Source organism: Triturus cristatus, chromosome 4_2 (assembly GCF_964204655.1).
Source record: "Triturus cristatus chromosome 4_2, aTriCri1.1, whole genome shotgun sequence".
Taxonomy (NCBI): Eukaryota; Metazoa; Chordata; class Amphibia; order Caudata; family Salamandridae; genus Triturus; species Triturus cristatus.
The window spans coordinates 35,484,633-35,497,891 of record NC_140586.1 but is presented as its reverse complement, the minus strand read 5'-3'; the positions used below and the strand labels follow the sequence as shown (position 1 = coordinate 35,497,891).

The following is a 13,259-nucleotide window of genomic DNA, read 5'->3' as shown; positions in this document are numbered from 1 at the left end:
ACTGACTGGTATGATTCATTTTCCAGCTTGAAGAATTTTCTGGAATCACATGCAACCCACTCACCTCCACTAGTAGAGATGTGTTTACGGACTTAAAACAAGAAAACAATGACAAGCACTAAGAAAAGAAATAAGAATCTGAATATGGCGACTTTGTCGAGGGATTTCCGTGACATATGTCTGACATCACATAAGGAGGCGATTAAACCCCAATGGTAGACAATGCCCATGAAAAAAAGCATTGGCATAGCCAATAGGTCTCACCTTTGTCACCTTATAAGTATTTAGCCAGAGCTATTGGCTTTGCCAATGTTTTTGCTTAAATAGAATGTTATGTAGAGAAACAGTGACCAAAAGGTGACTTCTGGTGCCAAATAAATGTTTTAAATAAAGGGAAGAGATGCAGAGTGAAAAGGCACACGCAACCAGCACACAACTGACAGGCAGGTGAACAACAGTGAAAAGAGAGAACATTATATTTGGATGAAAGGAAAAAAACTTCGAGCCCAATGTGCACAACAAACACTAGGTCACGTGCTCCAGCTGGCAGTAGCAACATCCCGTAAAACGCATTTGCCTGTGACAGCTGCTGTATCCATGCCCCCCTACTCCCCACTGTTGTTGGAAGGTGACGTGTTCACCGAGGGTGCCTTACCAGTAGTATGCATGAGGCAGAGCTGCTAAACTGTGGTGTTAATTACATGGCCATGCCCCTTTGAGACCCTCCACCCCACAGTTTTTTTCATCCCACATAAAGCCCTGGGTGGCTCAGATGTCTTGGCTGAATGAGAGAGTCAAACAGAGAAGAAAAGAGGAGCAAGGATTGCAATTAAAAGCTATGCTGTTCCCCTTTCTGTGTTTTTATTAGTAGGTATGATTGTATAGTAATAAAGCGATCTCAAGAATAGTTTATTCCTTAATAATAACCCTGGGCGTAGATTGCGTAGTAGCGCTACGCGTAGCTACGCGAAGTGCACTTCGCGCTACGCGAGATACGCGTAGCGCTACGCGAACTGCGTAGTGCGCTGTTCGGGATGATTGCACAGTGGCGGATGCTTGTCCGCACTGTGCAGTCATTGAAAACTGCATCTCGCACAGTGCGAGCTGTTGTTTTCTGCCGCTCTAGTAGATTTTTACTAGAGCGGCAGCTTTCTCAACGTGGACTGGTCGTTTCTCATCGCGAGCGGTTGCGAGCATACGCGACCACTCGCAATGAGAAACCTGACCTCCCCGCGTTGAGAATCTCGCCGGGAGGTTTATTTTCCACGCTCGCGGTCGTCCAACTTGACGTTGGTGTTATTCTGACATTTAGCTCTGAGAATTAGGGTTCGAGCCTCCGTGTACCTTTAAAAAAAAAAAAAAAAAACTAGCGAACTGCGAGGAGATGGTGATAAGGCATAGTAGTGCTCAAAATTCAAACATATGGCCACTAATGAAAGGATCCAAGTAGCAGGGCTAGTCGCCAGGACGTTAAGAAAACTGTCAGGAGGTGGGACAAAGGTACATGATTGATCAAAGTAAGCAATGAAATGTGTGACGGCAGACCAAGCAACGAATGAAAAAGTGTTGGGTGTGTCCCAACACCTAGAGGGATTACACCAAGCCTCGCAGAGCAGTGCAGCATATGCTGATTCTAGGCTTGACCTAAAAAGAGCAGACTGCAATAAGACTATTCCGAAACCATCCACTAGATGGCGGAATAATGCAAAGCATGTGAATCCAGAAAAGTCTTTAAGCTGCAAAACTACTCCTACCGGTAACCATTTTCTGCTTAAAACATTATGGTATGGTATGGTTTGGTGAGGGCAAATTTTGCGAGAAGAGGAAGTGCTGTGGTTTATTTTCCCTAATTCAACCGATTTTGGCAACATAAGTGAGATGATGTGGTGAAGGTAGGTTTTGCAGGATGACAATTTAATTGTTTTCCTTCGAAAATCAGTGATTTGCATTGATAGTGAGGCTTTGTTGTTAGCGGGAGTTCTCTAAGGGGGAGAAAAATGCATTAAATGATTTTCCATGGTTCAGCATATTTTGGTGTGGTAAATTGTTCAGGAAGAGAAGGCACTGTCTATGTATTAGAGTGTATTGCTGTGAGAAAATTGAGTGGTTTAGGAAACTGGATTTCATTCTACTAAAGTATATCTTACTTATGATGGTTAAGCAGGTGTTAGCAGCACTTATTCATCTTTGGTATTTGTACTTGTAGTTGGAGTATCAGAGGCAGCAGCTGCTGGCAGACCGACAGGCGTTTCACATGGAACAGCTCAAGTATGCTGAGATGAGGGCTCGCCAACAGCACTTCCAACAGATCCACCAGCAGCAGCCACCACCACCGGCTGCATTGGGCAACCAGGTTGTGTCAACATCAGGGGCCCCTTTGGCACCCACAGCTCATTCCATTCCCCAGCCATCTGCCATGGCTGCAAGCATGGTGGGACAGACGGGTGTCTCTGCTTCAGTGGAACAAAGTTTATCTACTCCCCCTTCTCTGGGGGAGAGGTCACAGCCACAGCTTCCACCCCCACCAACGCAGCAGGGTGGGACGCAGCAGCAGACAGCTGCCCAGTCAAACCAGCCGCCTGCCGCAACCCTTGGTAAGTAGGTCTTTTGTGTGTGATCTCCTGGTTAGTAAGCAGAGGGGCCGTTTTGTGGCGTTCCATACTGAGCTTAAGTGGAACGAAGTCTCACGACCCCTACAGGACTATTACACCTTCACTTCTTGGCCCTCAGTTGCCCTGCCTTGTGACGTACAATGTTGGCTGTTTTTCATTTTTGCTCTTTCGTTCATATCCTAAGACTGAGAAATGTTGCATACCATTTTGCCCTGGCTACTGAATAACTGTGGGGAAGAGTGGTGGTTGTCATTTGTTTCCCTTTTGCTTTGTATTTTTAGCTGTGTATGCAGAATGTTTATCTGTGTCCAAACCACTCTTCTGTGACTGAGCAACTTTTGCCCCCTGCCCCCTATTTCCTGGCCTTTTTCAGCGTGCTTGTTGGTGGAGCCAGCATGCTGTTTGTGGTCCTGGGTGCCCCATTCCCTACTTGTTGTTCTGTTTGCCTTGTTTGTTCCTAGGAACCACCATGCTTTGCATGTTCAAGTCTGCAACCTCATATTTTGGGAATACCAGTGCTGTATGTTGTTAAGGGTGAGATGCCCTAATGGGTTTCTGCCTCGCCATGCCTTGCGTATCCCAAGTCCACTACTGCTCATGTCCACTGTTATTGTAGCTCTTCATTATTGTTTTTATGTGAACATTAAATCTGGTGCTTTCTCTTTAGGTCCTACTCCATTTCCAAGCCCTCCTCCGCCCTCGTCGATGATGCCAGCGAATGTGCCCGTGAACATGAACTCAACAGTGCCGGGTAATGCTCCAGCTGGTATGCTGTGTGGAATTCCCTCATCCATCCCATATAACCTGCCTAATAATGTAGCAGAGACCATGAATATTAACCTTCCTCCTAACATCCCCTCTCCTTCAGTGCATGGTAACCTCCCCTGCAGCATGCCTGGGGGTGTGCTCACTCCCTCTCACTTGCCTGTGACTGTGCCCCCGAGGGCACTTGAAACAGCCGCACCACCTCCCACGACATCCTCCATCCCTCTCATCTCTGGCACCACACCAGCTGCATCACACAGCCCGGCCATCGTAGCTGCCATGCAGGGGAGCTTTGTACCAGGTGCCAGTCTATCTCCAGGTGAGATTCTGTAATGTGTTTCAGGACTACTGTGTCTTATGAGGGTCTTCAAAATTCACATCCCACTGTAAAGAAACTAGCTGATAATCTGTGGCCTGGGTAAAGTTGTGTTTTAAGAGCACTTCCTCCTGATCCGTAATGTCAGTTCACTTGTAAAAAAGAATAGGTCAGAATGTTATTTTCAGGTGTCCTACAACAAGGTTTTTTTTAATGTTCATTAGCATTTTCAGAAACAAATATTTCAAGTACAAGAAGGTTAACAAGTGTGTGTGAAACTAAAAATACACCAGTTGAGTAGCATGGTCTACATGTGTTTTGGTCACAGTATGCCTTAGTATAAAGTTTTGTGGTGAGACTTAGTGGTGTATAATAATGACCATATTGTATCCTGCTGTCAAGCTGGCGCCTGGCAATCTGTAGGGTATAAAAGTTGATTAAGTCCACAATGTTTCCCATTATAACGACAAATCTAGGGAGAAGCTTTGACTTTGGGGGGGAAGGGTTTGTGTATGAGACCGATAATTGCCATATTGTGTCTGACTGTCAAGCAGGTTGGTGAAAGCTAAGGAGCTGTCTGTCCAAAGGTGAAGTCCAAAATGTGGCCCTTGAAAAGACATTACTTGTGAATACTTGAGGTGGGAGATAGTGTCTAATGTTAAGAAATTAGGAAGGATTATGTGACTTTATAGACACTTCAGAGAAGGTTGTCCCTCTTTGTTTGAAGTAGTTGAAAATGTGCCCCCAACAGCTCTTCTATTCTCCATTGATGCTTGGAATACAGTACATGAAATGCAACACTCCCATGCCTTATTTTCCCTCTTTGTTGCACTGAGTAAGCCAGGCCTTAAGCAATATTCTTTCAGTGACGCTTTTCTACATTTCTTTAGCTGTTTGTAGGAAGCACTCTTTCAAGTCCTTAATTTTCCAATGTGTGTCCTTTTTAATATCCCTTTTATATGATTGTTTGAAAAGTCACTTTACTTTCCATAGAGAATTACTCTATAACTTACAAATGTGCCATATAAATGTAGTATTCCTTGTTTGCCACTTGCTCTCAGTTGAACCTAAATCAGACCCTTGCTTGCCCTAAATAGTAGTTTATTCACAGGCTTTTTGCCCAGTAGTCCACTAACCTCAGGGTTTGTAATATTTTAATTCCAGCGACACCGACTTTTCTGTCATTTTTCTTTCAAATAGTGTGTCTGGGACATTAGAGTTTTCATACAGTGACTGATTACTAGCATGCTGCTTATTTCTCAGGGCATCACACTTACGTCGCACAAAAAGACTACACATAACACCCCAACATGGCACCGCACACCTACCTCTCCTGTTCTCTTATTGATGCTCAAATGTCAGACTTCAAAACAAGGCGGGGGCATGTCCAACTGTTCAAATAGTTATTCAATTTGAAATTCTTTTCTTGATTTTTCTTTTTTTTTGTTTTTGGTTCCATTTTACTTTTTTTGAGCAAATGCATTTCAAGTTTTAAGAACGGAATCAAATACAGGAAGGTTATGTCAGAGGCTAACATCCATGACTACTATATGTAGTATCTCATAGAGACTTGTAGACGGCGGATTCCTTACCTTAGAACAATCCCCAGGATGCAGAAAATCTATGTGCGCCGATAGGTGCCATCATCCATGCCAGAAGGGGCGTGTACGGTGGTTATATAGGTGCCAAACCAGCATGCCCAAATCCGTTCTTTTCTTTCTGGGCCAGAAGCGCAGATCCGGAAGAGCTACCTGTGAGAAAGTGGCTCTGTATATACTGTTACCAAATAGGTACAGGGTGTACAGAGTCCACAGTCCCCAGAGGTTTGGCAGAGGCTAAAGTTAAATATAACCTTACTCTCTAAAGTGGTAGCTTGGTCGAGCAGTAAGGCAGTATCAGAGGACAGTGTAAAGCATTTGTTGTACACCGTCAGTCAGCAAATGGTCTCACACACTCAATAACTGAACTCTAGGCCAATGGTTTATATATAAAAAATATATGCTTGTTTTATTTTAGAACCAACAATTGGAATTAAAATATACTTTCTCAGAATGAGATGCTTTATATAAATACTTTTGCAATATGCAATTGACTTTTGTAAACAGTTACAAGTGGTTGCAATAGGCAGCACTATTTTAAACACAATAATACATTGAGTTCAATGGAAGTTTCAAGTTATTTGCCACAGATTACTTTTAGGATTACTTTTGGAATTCCAGGACTGGATCCTAGATTCAGTCAGGGGTCAGTACTTAGAATCAAGTGATAAAAGTCGACTTAATTACTGTGCTGATTTTTAGACAATATTTTGCTATTTTAAAAGTTGACACTTAAAAAATATTTCACAGAAAACGGTCAATGATTCCCTATGGAGGAAAATTCAAGTTGCAGGTATAGTATGTTCTCGTTACTTTTGTAATCCAGTACTGGGTACCTAGACTCAGTACTGGGACCTTTATCCAAAACAGGTAAGCAATTACGTTTTCAGAAGTTATACGATTTTTAAAGAATATTTAAAGTTTGCAGAAATTGACACTTAGAAGAAATTTCACAGAAAAACAGTCAATGATTTCCTATGGGAGAAAATTGGGTTACTGGTAAGTACAGTTGTAAGTATTTTTCAGAGTCCGTGCTGGGCACCAAGATCCAGCACTGGGAGCTCACCAAAGAGCAGGTGAGCATTTTCGTTTTCGTTACTCAGCTGATTTTTGGTGAATATTTTAAGATTTGAAAAGTCCACACTTAGAAGAAATTTCAGGAAAAAGCCAGTCAATGTTACCCTATGAAGAAAATTGAGTTATCGGTTTAAAGGTAAGTACTCGACTGGCAGAGTTGAGGTTCTGTGCATAGACTCAGGGGTCCACCAGGGTCAGGTAGGTACAGTTGGTTCACCCCCAGCGGCACTAGGGCGGCCGGGTGCTGAGAGAGTTAGGCCCAATGTTATCCTATGAGGGAGAGGGGGGGGCCTTGGTTGGTGGCTGCTGACTAGCAGGCCACGCGGCTGTGGGACCTGGGTTCCTGGTCACTTACTCAGGGTAAGTGGGGAAGTAGATAGGTGTAGAGGTTGCACTGCCAGGGCCACTCGGGCGGCTGGGTGCAGGGTGCTTTTGAGCCTTCGGGTGCTCAATTGATTTCAATGGGAAATCTCCGGTTTAGAAAAAGAGTGCAAGCTCGGGGACGAGGATTCTTAAGGTGCCACCACCACTTCGAGAGGTAAGTTGGATAGTTGGAGGATAGGTAGGTACCCCGGGATTGGGCATAGGGGGCCGCGGGGTGCAGGGGTGCCTTTTGGTATCGGGAAATCTTACCCTCTGTTGATCGCGGTTGGGGGGCACCTTGTTCTGAGGCTGTAGGCTTCTTCAGGAGTGTCGAGGGAGGTCCTTGGGTGCCGGACTCGGGGTCACAGTTGCCGTGGGGTTGTCCTCGGGGTCTTTGTTCACTCTGGCACAGGCTGGTGCAGTGTGCTGGGTTCGCAGTTCCGGGCTGCTGCCAGGGATTAGAAGTAGATTTTGAGTAGAGCCTCTACTCATGGGAGTCCCAGGGGCTTAGAGTCAAAAGGTAGCCAGGTCCTCCGGGGTTGGTGAGGTTGCTGGCCACAAGAGATGCCGGTTTGAAGCAGGAGCAGGTTCGAGGGTCGACAGGCCGGTAGGGCTGGGGCCAAAGCAGTTTGTGTCTTACTCTTCTTAGCAGCTGCAGTGCAGGTCTTTTTTCTTCTAGCTCTTCTTCGGATTTTGGAATCTGGAATCTGTGGAAGGAAGGTTCAGGGTGCCCCTAAATACTAGATTTAGGGGCGTTACAGGTAGGTGAAGGGCAGGGACCAATGGGTCCCTGTCCTGGGGTGGGTACACCCCCTATCCTGCCTCTCTCCTGTGGGAGGGGGGGCAGTAGCCTAGCCCTGATTGGGTAGGGCTTCTCATCTTCAAGATGGTGAGAGCCCGGGGATGTGCTTCACCTCGCCTCCCCCACCTGAGGGGTGGGGTTGGCAGGCTGGCACATCCCCTGTCCTCCTCCCGCCAGAGTGGGGGTTGCAGTGGCCTGGGGAAGCTCACAGAGGAAGGCATGCCTTTGAAGCTTCCCCCTGCCCATCCTGGGGGAGGAGATTTAGCACCCCGCCCAGGATGTGCATTGTTGCAGGGGCTCTCCTACCCAGGGGTCCAGCAACATGTCTGCTGTGTGGCAGCTTAGGCAGCCTCAGAATAGACATGGATTGTGGGTTAGGTTTCAGGGGGCCTCTCTAATGTGCCCTCTGTGGTGCTTGGCACATTAAATCCCACACTGGCATCAGTGTATATTTAATGTGCTGAGCAGTTTGATACCACACTTCTCAGGCTTCAGTGCTGCCATTATGGTGCTGTGGAGTTCGTGTTTGACAAGCTCCCAGCACCATGTACTCTTAAATGGCAGCACTGCACTTACAGGGCCCAGGAATGGACCTGGGTACTGTAGGGGCACAGGGCTCCTGCCTCTTGCCTCTGTGCCCACACCACTGGCATAGGGCACCCAGCTAGAAGGGTGGCTGATGTATGCCAGGGCAGTGTAGGGATGTGTGCCATGTCGACTCTCTGTTTTGTCTTGTACCCAGACACTCAGTTTGCCAGAGCAGTGTGTGGGTGTTAGGTTACAGGGCCTCCAAGGGTGGCACAATGAGTGCTGCAGACCCTTAGAGGCCTTCCCTGGTCACAAGGCCCTGGGTACCCAGGGTACCATTTACCAGGGGGTGACATGTGGCCAGGGTTTGCCAATTTGGTTTTGAGGTTTTTGTTTAGGGAAGGAACATAGGCCCTGGACACCTGATTGGCAGGAGTCCAGGGCACACTCAGTCAAAGTACATTCAGCATTTCAGCAAAAAGTGGGGGCATACCATGCAAGAATGATGGCACTTTATCACACTACCTCAGTACCTTTTTTGAGGTTCCTTTTTGCGACTTTGTGTCAAAATTCTTTTTGAGCTAAGCTCCCAATGTGCATAAGGGATGGCCCCTTAAAAAAATCTTGTCAGGTTTAAGTTTCAACTCTGTGGATCCTGTCACAGGCAGATGTCTGTGATAGATCCCAATGTGGTTGGTATGCTTATGGTGCTGGGAGCTGGACCACCACTCCAAGACCTGAACAGTCTGTTGAGTGATGAACCCTAAGGCTGTCTGGGAGTGTGTCCTGGAGCTTCCTGCACCCAACACCAGGCGACTGCACCACTCCAGAGCCCGGCTGCAAGGAAGGTCCGAAGGCCCGCTCTGAATCATTCCCACTAGTCGTCGTTGCTTTCAAAATCCCCGCCGGGTTAGTCCCCCAAGAAAAATAAATCCAAGAAGTCAAATCGTTTTTCAACTTTACCGTGCCAGTCCAAATAATGAGGTGTGGGAATGATGCCACAAATCTAGGCCCCGCTCCCACATGTCAGGTGTGTAGCCTGAGTCTAGGTCCTCTCCCAACCTCCCACAATTTCCCGGAGCCAGAGCAACCTCGCCCAGCTGTAAGGATTTAATGAGGCCATGCTCCTCATATTTGTGCAGGCCGACCCTACTGGAGCGCCCTTCACGTTCCATGGTTTCAGGAGGTACCGCAACTGGATTTTCTCCTGCGTGTTCGGCCTCTGCACTAGTTGGGCTCTTTGAATCTGTTCCTGAATCATGTTGGCTCCCTTCAAAAGTCCAGAACCTTCCCTGGAGTCTGTTCAAGGGTGCTGTTCCAGGCACCCCTAGTGCCATTCCCCATTGTTATACCAGACTCAGATTCGGAGCTGCACCGATGACGTCCAACGTCTACTCTTGCACGGATCAGACCAAGGCCATCTGAGTTGGAGACAGTCCCTCCCTTTACAGACCCTGTGGGGAATACGATTGGGCAAGACCAGAGGATCCTTATGGTTATCCCGTCCCCCTGTAATAGCCCTGGGCCGAGAATAACTGGTATGAGGTCTGGAAACCTCTCTGGACACTGGCCTCGTCTCTCCTCCTAGTGTGGCTACAGAGGAAGGAGATTCATTTGCCATGGTGAGGAGAACAGCTGAAGTTTTGTACCTTAAGCTGCCCTCTGTGGCAGTCAAGACTAACATCTTGATGGAGATGCTTCAACCCAAGGTAGCCCTCACTCCATTTAAATGAAGCCCTCACTGATGTCGTGCTCAGGGGATGGGCAAAGCTATGCACAAGACGATTGCCCGCCACCATTGCCCCATTCCTGGGGATCTGGCTTTCCTCACTCAGTGCACATACACCCCTTGGATTTCCCCTCCGAAGTCTGTGAAGTTACACTGGCAGCCAGGTGTCCATAAACAAAGTCTGTATACACCTGCCGTTGGTACAAGGTTGTGGCTTGGTGTGCTGAACAACAGGTTGATCTTCTTTCTGTACTTTTGAGGTATTGTTGTTTTCTTTTTTTATTACCCTGACAAGGCTTTGCTTTGGGCAAGTTAAAGGATATCTTTCAGTCATTTTGGCTTTCTTATGGTTGATAGATCAACCCTGCCCGTTCAAGTCACTTGTAAGTAATTACCTGCACCCTTTATTATGCCGAATGGGACCAGAATTAGGGTTTTATCCTTCTTGATGTGTTCCGCCATTTGAGCCCATGCATAGCTGCCCTCTGCATCTTTTGACGATCATGGTGCCCATTTCTTCAGCCAGAAGGGTCAGTGAGCTACAAGCACTCTCTGTACATACTCTAACCAGCTTATACCCAGACAAACTGGTTCTCCACACCCATGCCTCTTTTCTGCCAAAGGTGGCTACACTTTTCCACGTCGGTTGAAGCATCACACTGCCGATGTTCTTAGCTCCACCCTTCTAAGGAGAAGGAGTGACTCTATCACCTGGAGTCAAAAATAATGTTGTCATTCTACGTCGATCACACCAGAGAACACCAGGTGGATGATAAACTCTTTGTTGGGTTCGTTGGAGCGAAAAAAGGAAAAGCATTACAGAAATAAACCATCTCCAGATGGATTTTTCTCTGCATTAAGATCTGCTAAGCACTGGCCAAGAAGAAACCCTCTGAAGGTCTGCGGGTTCATTCCACCAGATCAAAGTCTGTGCCCACTGAGTTAGTTTACAAAGTTTCCATCCTGGACATCTCTTAGGTAGCTGTGTGGTCTTCTCTGTGCACATTTTCAAAACACTACTGCATTAACAGTTAGATCCCCCCAGTTTTATGTCAATCTGAGGTAGGGCTGGATTACAGAGAGGACTGAATTAATATTGCCCCATTGCTTCTCTGGGTTACAATTTGGACGTCTGAGGACTTAATGTTCTCAAGAAAAGTTAGCAAGGATTGCATTAACCTTGACAATGCCTTGGCGATCCCATGGCTTCGATTTGTGAAAGAAAAATTCAATGCTATTGGTCTGGGGCACTACTATGACAACCCTGCTAGCATCCACACAAATATGATCACTATTATAAAAGAAGCACATTACACTGAGGTAAATATGCGCCGCCGGCATTTGGGAATGCAATGTCACTCAGGCCTGTCCCCCACACAACAGCAATTTTATTTATCTTTTACTATTCATGCACACTCGTTTTTTTTATGTCCAGATTTCACCTATGCACTTTGCATTTTCTAGTGGCTTTCCCCCAACAATCCCGGTTGGAGCGATAAACGTACCGATTGTCCATGGGACAACTTGGCAGCACAGAACACTTTGCACTTTATGCTGTTTTGCACACTTTACAATGAGCCGCGGGCACCATTTTTAATCCCACCCTGAACCTACATGGATTGTTTTAATTTTTTACACTGTCCACCGTTCCTATTTGAACTGCTGTTTCTAACTATATTCGAATGGCATTGTCAATAAGAAAACACTATGAGTCACTATAGATAAATGGGTGTCTTTTATTTGTTTTTAAACTTGTACCATAAGTACTGATATGATGGAATTTGATAATGGATATTAAACCCTGTAGTCCAGGGCACCGAGCATTTGGGTCTAGTTTGGGTTTTTTAGTGATTTTTATTCAAATCATTGTATAAACCGGACTTGAAATTCCTTTTAAAGTTTTATGTATGTATGTTAATACTTTTATGGTTCACTGAACCTAATAAAGTTATTCTGACTGGCTGACAGATCCATTGTGACTGGCACATTGCCGGTTCGATACATCCAATACTTTTTGCTCTGAACCAGAATACAGACCCACCTCCAGGGAGGTATTGCTTTGATATCTATTCCTAGGTAAGGAATCTGCAGCTAGAAGTATCATTTGATACTTACCTTATCTGGTAGATAACTTGTATCGTTTTTAAAGAATGTTGGGGGCTACCTTTCCTATTGGAGCACCTTTGGAATAATATGGTTTCTAGATAAAATAACTTTTGAATTGTTTGCATCTACTAACATTTATACCCAGCCACCTTGAGACTTGTAACTTATTTGGTAAAGTCTCTATCCAGCTGCAGATTCCTTACTGACCCTCCCAACCCCTCCGCTTCTGCGATCCAATTTTTCTGCCTAGAAAGGTCCCTGTAGGTCTTTAGTATCTGCACACTAGTCCATCATCCTTTTGGCTTGGCTCATTGCTTCTGTTGTGTAAATGTCATGAAAACAAACTGTCTGCATGCTTGGGCGGGCCTTTATGAGCATCGGGCCCCAGACTTCTGTCATGGCCGGGACACCACCTACCTGCGCACAGTGGTACTCCTTAAGAATATCTGGATCCAGTCTGATGCCTGGGGATTATTCTAAAGTAAGGAATCTGTGGCTAGATAGAGTCTCTACCAGATAAGGTGTTGCCGAAGTTAAGTAACTTGTTTGTTTGGATGTTAGGAGTAAAACCTAGAAATACAATGTTTACTCTTACAGGGCCACAAAAGCCTGGTGGTTAAGAGAAAGCGAATTGTTTTCTCAGGCAACTATGTCCTTGGAGAACAAACAGACACCTCATATTGAACAACATGCTCCTTCTTGCCACTTGTCAGCCAGGAATGTCTATTTGATTGATTCAATGGGTCTGTGTCGAGGAAAAAAGCCATGGAAGGGGACTAGCTTTCCAAATAGCTCTTGTTCTTTCTGACCTAGACGAACCTCTAATAATGAGGACATAGAGAACTCTCCTGGACTGTGAGGATGAGGAAGTGTCCAGCTCTGTGCCAGCATTGCCATCTATGATCCACTTTAAATCATTTGCCTCTTCAGCCCACACCATGCCTACTCAACTTTGTGTTTCTGATGGAAACTTATAGCTGCACCTTCTGAAGATTTTTTGAAATAAAAGGGAGTGGGCTCACTCACCAAGAGACGGGGTACCAAATAAACTCAATGTAAAATAAAAAGTTTCTCTTGGGAGATGACTCTCAGAGAAGTCAATACTCGCTAATAAATACCAATCATACAATCACAAACATTTTAGTATGCCCAATCCATTGTAAATTAAGGACCCATAAACCAATTCTAAACCATAGACGCACAACACCTATTGGAAATTATAACAATTTATTTAATAAAATTACAATCAATGACTAAAACCACAAATAACAAATACCAAAACAAATGCCAAAACAATTGATACACAGGTATAAAACTGCATGAAAACTTATATTAATGTGTGCAAGAGACAAAAGACAAGTGA

At 45.5% G+C, this 13,259-nt stretch overlaps 1 protein-coding gene across 6 annotated transcripts in view; it reads left to right on the top strand.

Annotated features, from left to right (window-relative positions):
• The window catches only part of SMARCC2 (SWI/SNF related BAF chromatin remodeling complex subunit C2), a 501,863-nt gene that overhangs the window by 448,020 nt on the left and 40,584 nt on the right, over positions 1-13,259 (top strand). For 2 of the 6 annotated variants that reach the window (XM_085600307.1, XM_085600306.1), the window contains exons 26-27: positions 2,207-2,594; positions 3,280-3,363. In XM_085600307.1, the coding sequence (XP_085456433.1) occupies positions 2,207-2,594; positions 3,280-3,363 (472 nt within the window). Of the gene's footprint in view, positions 1-2,206; positions 2,595-3,279; positions 3,697-13,259 lie in introns of all 6 variants that reach the window. The other 4 variants (XM_085600305.1, XM_085600304.1, XM_085600303.1 and 1 more) reach the window with 2 other exon arrangements.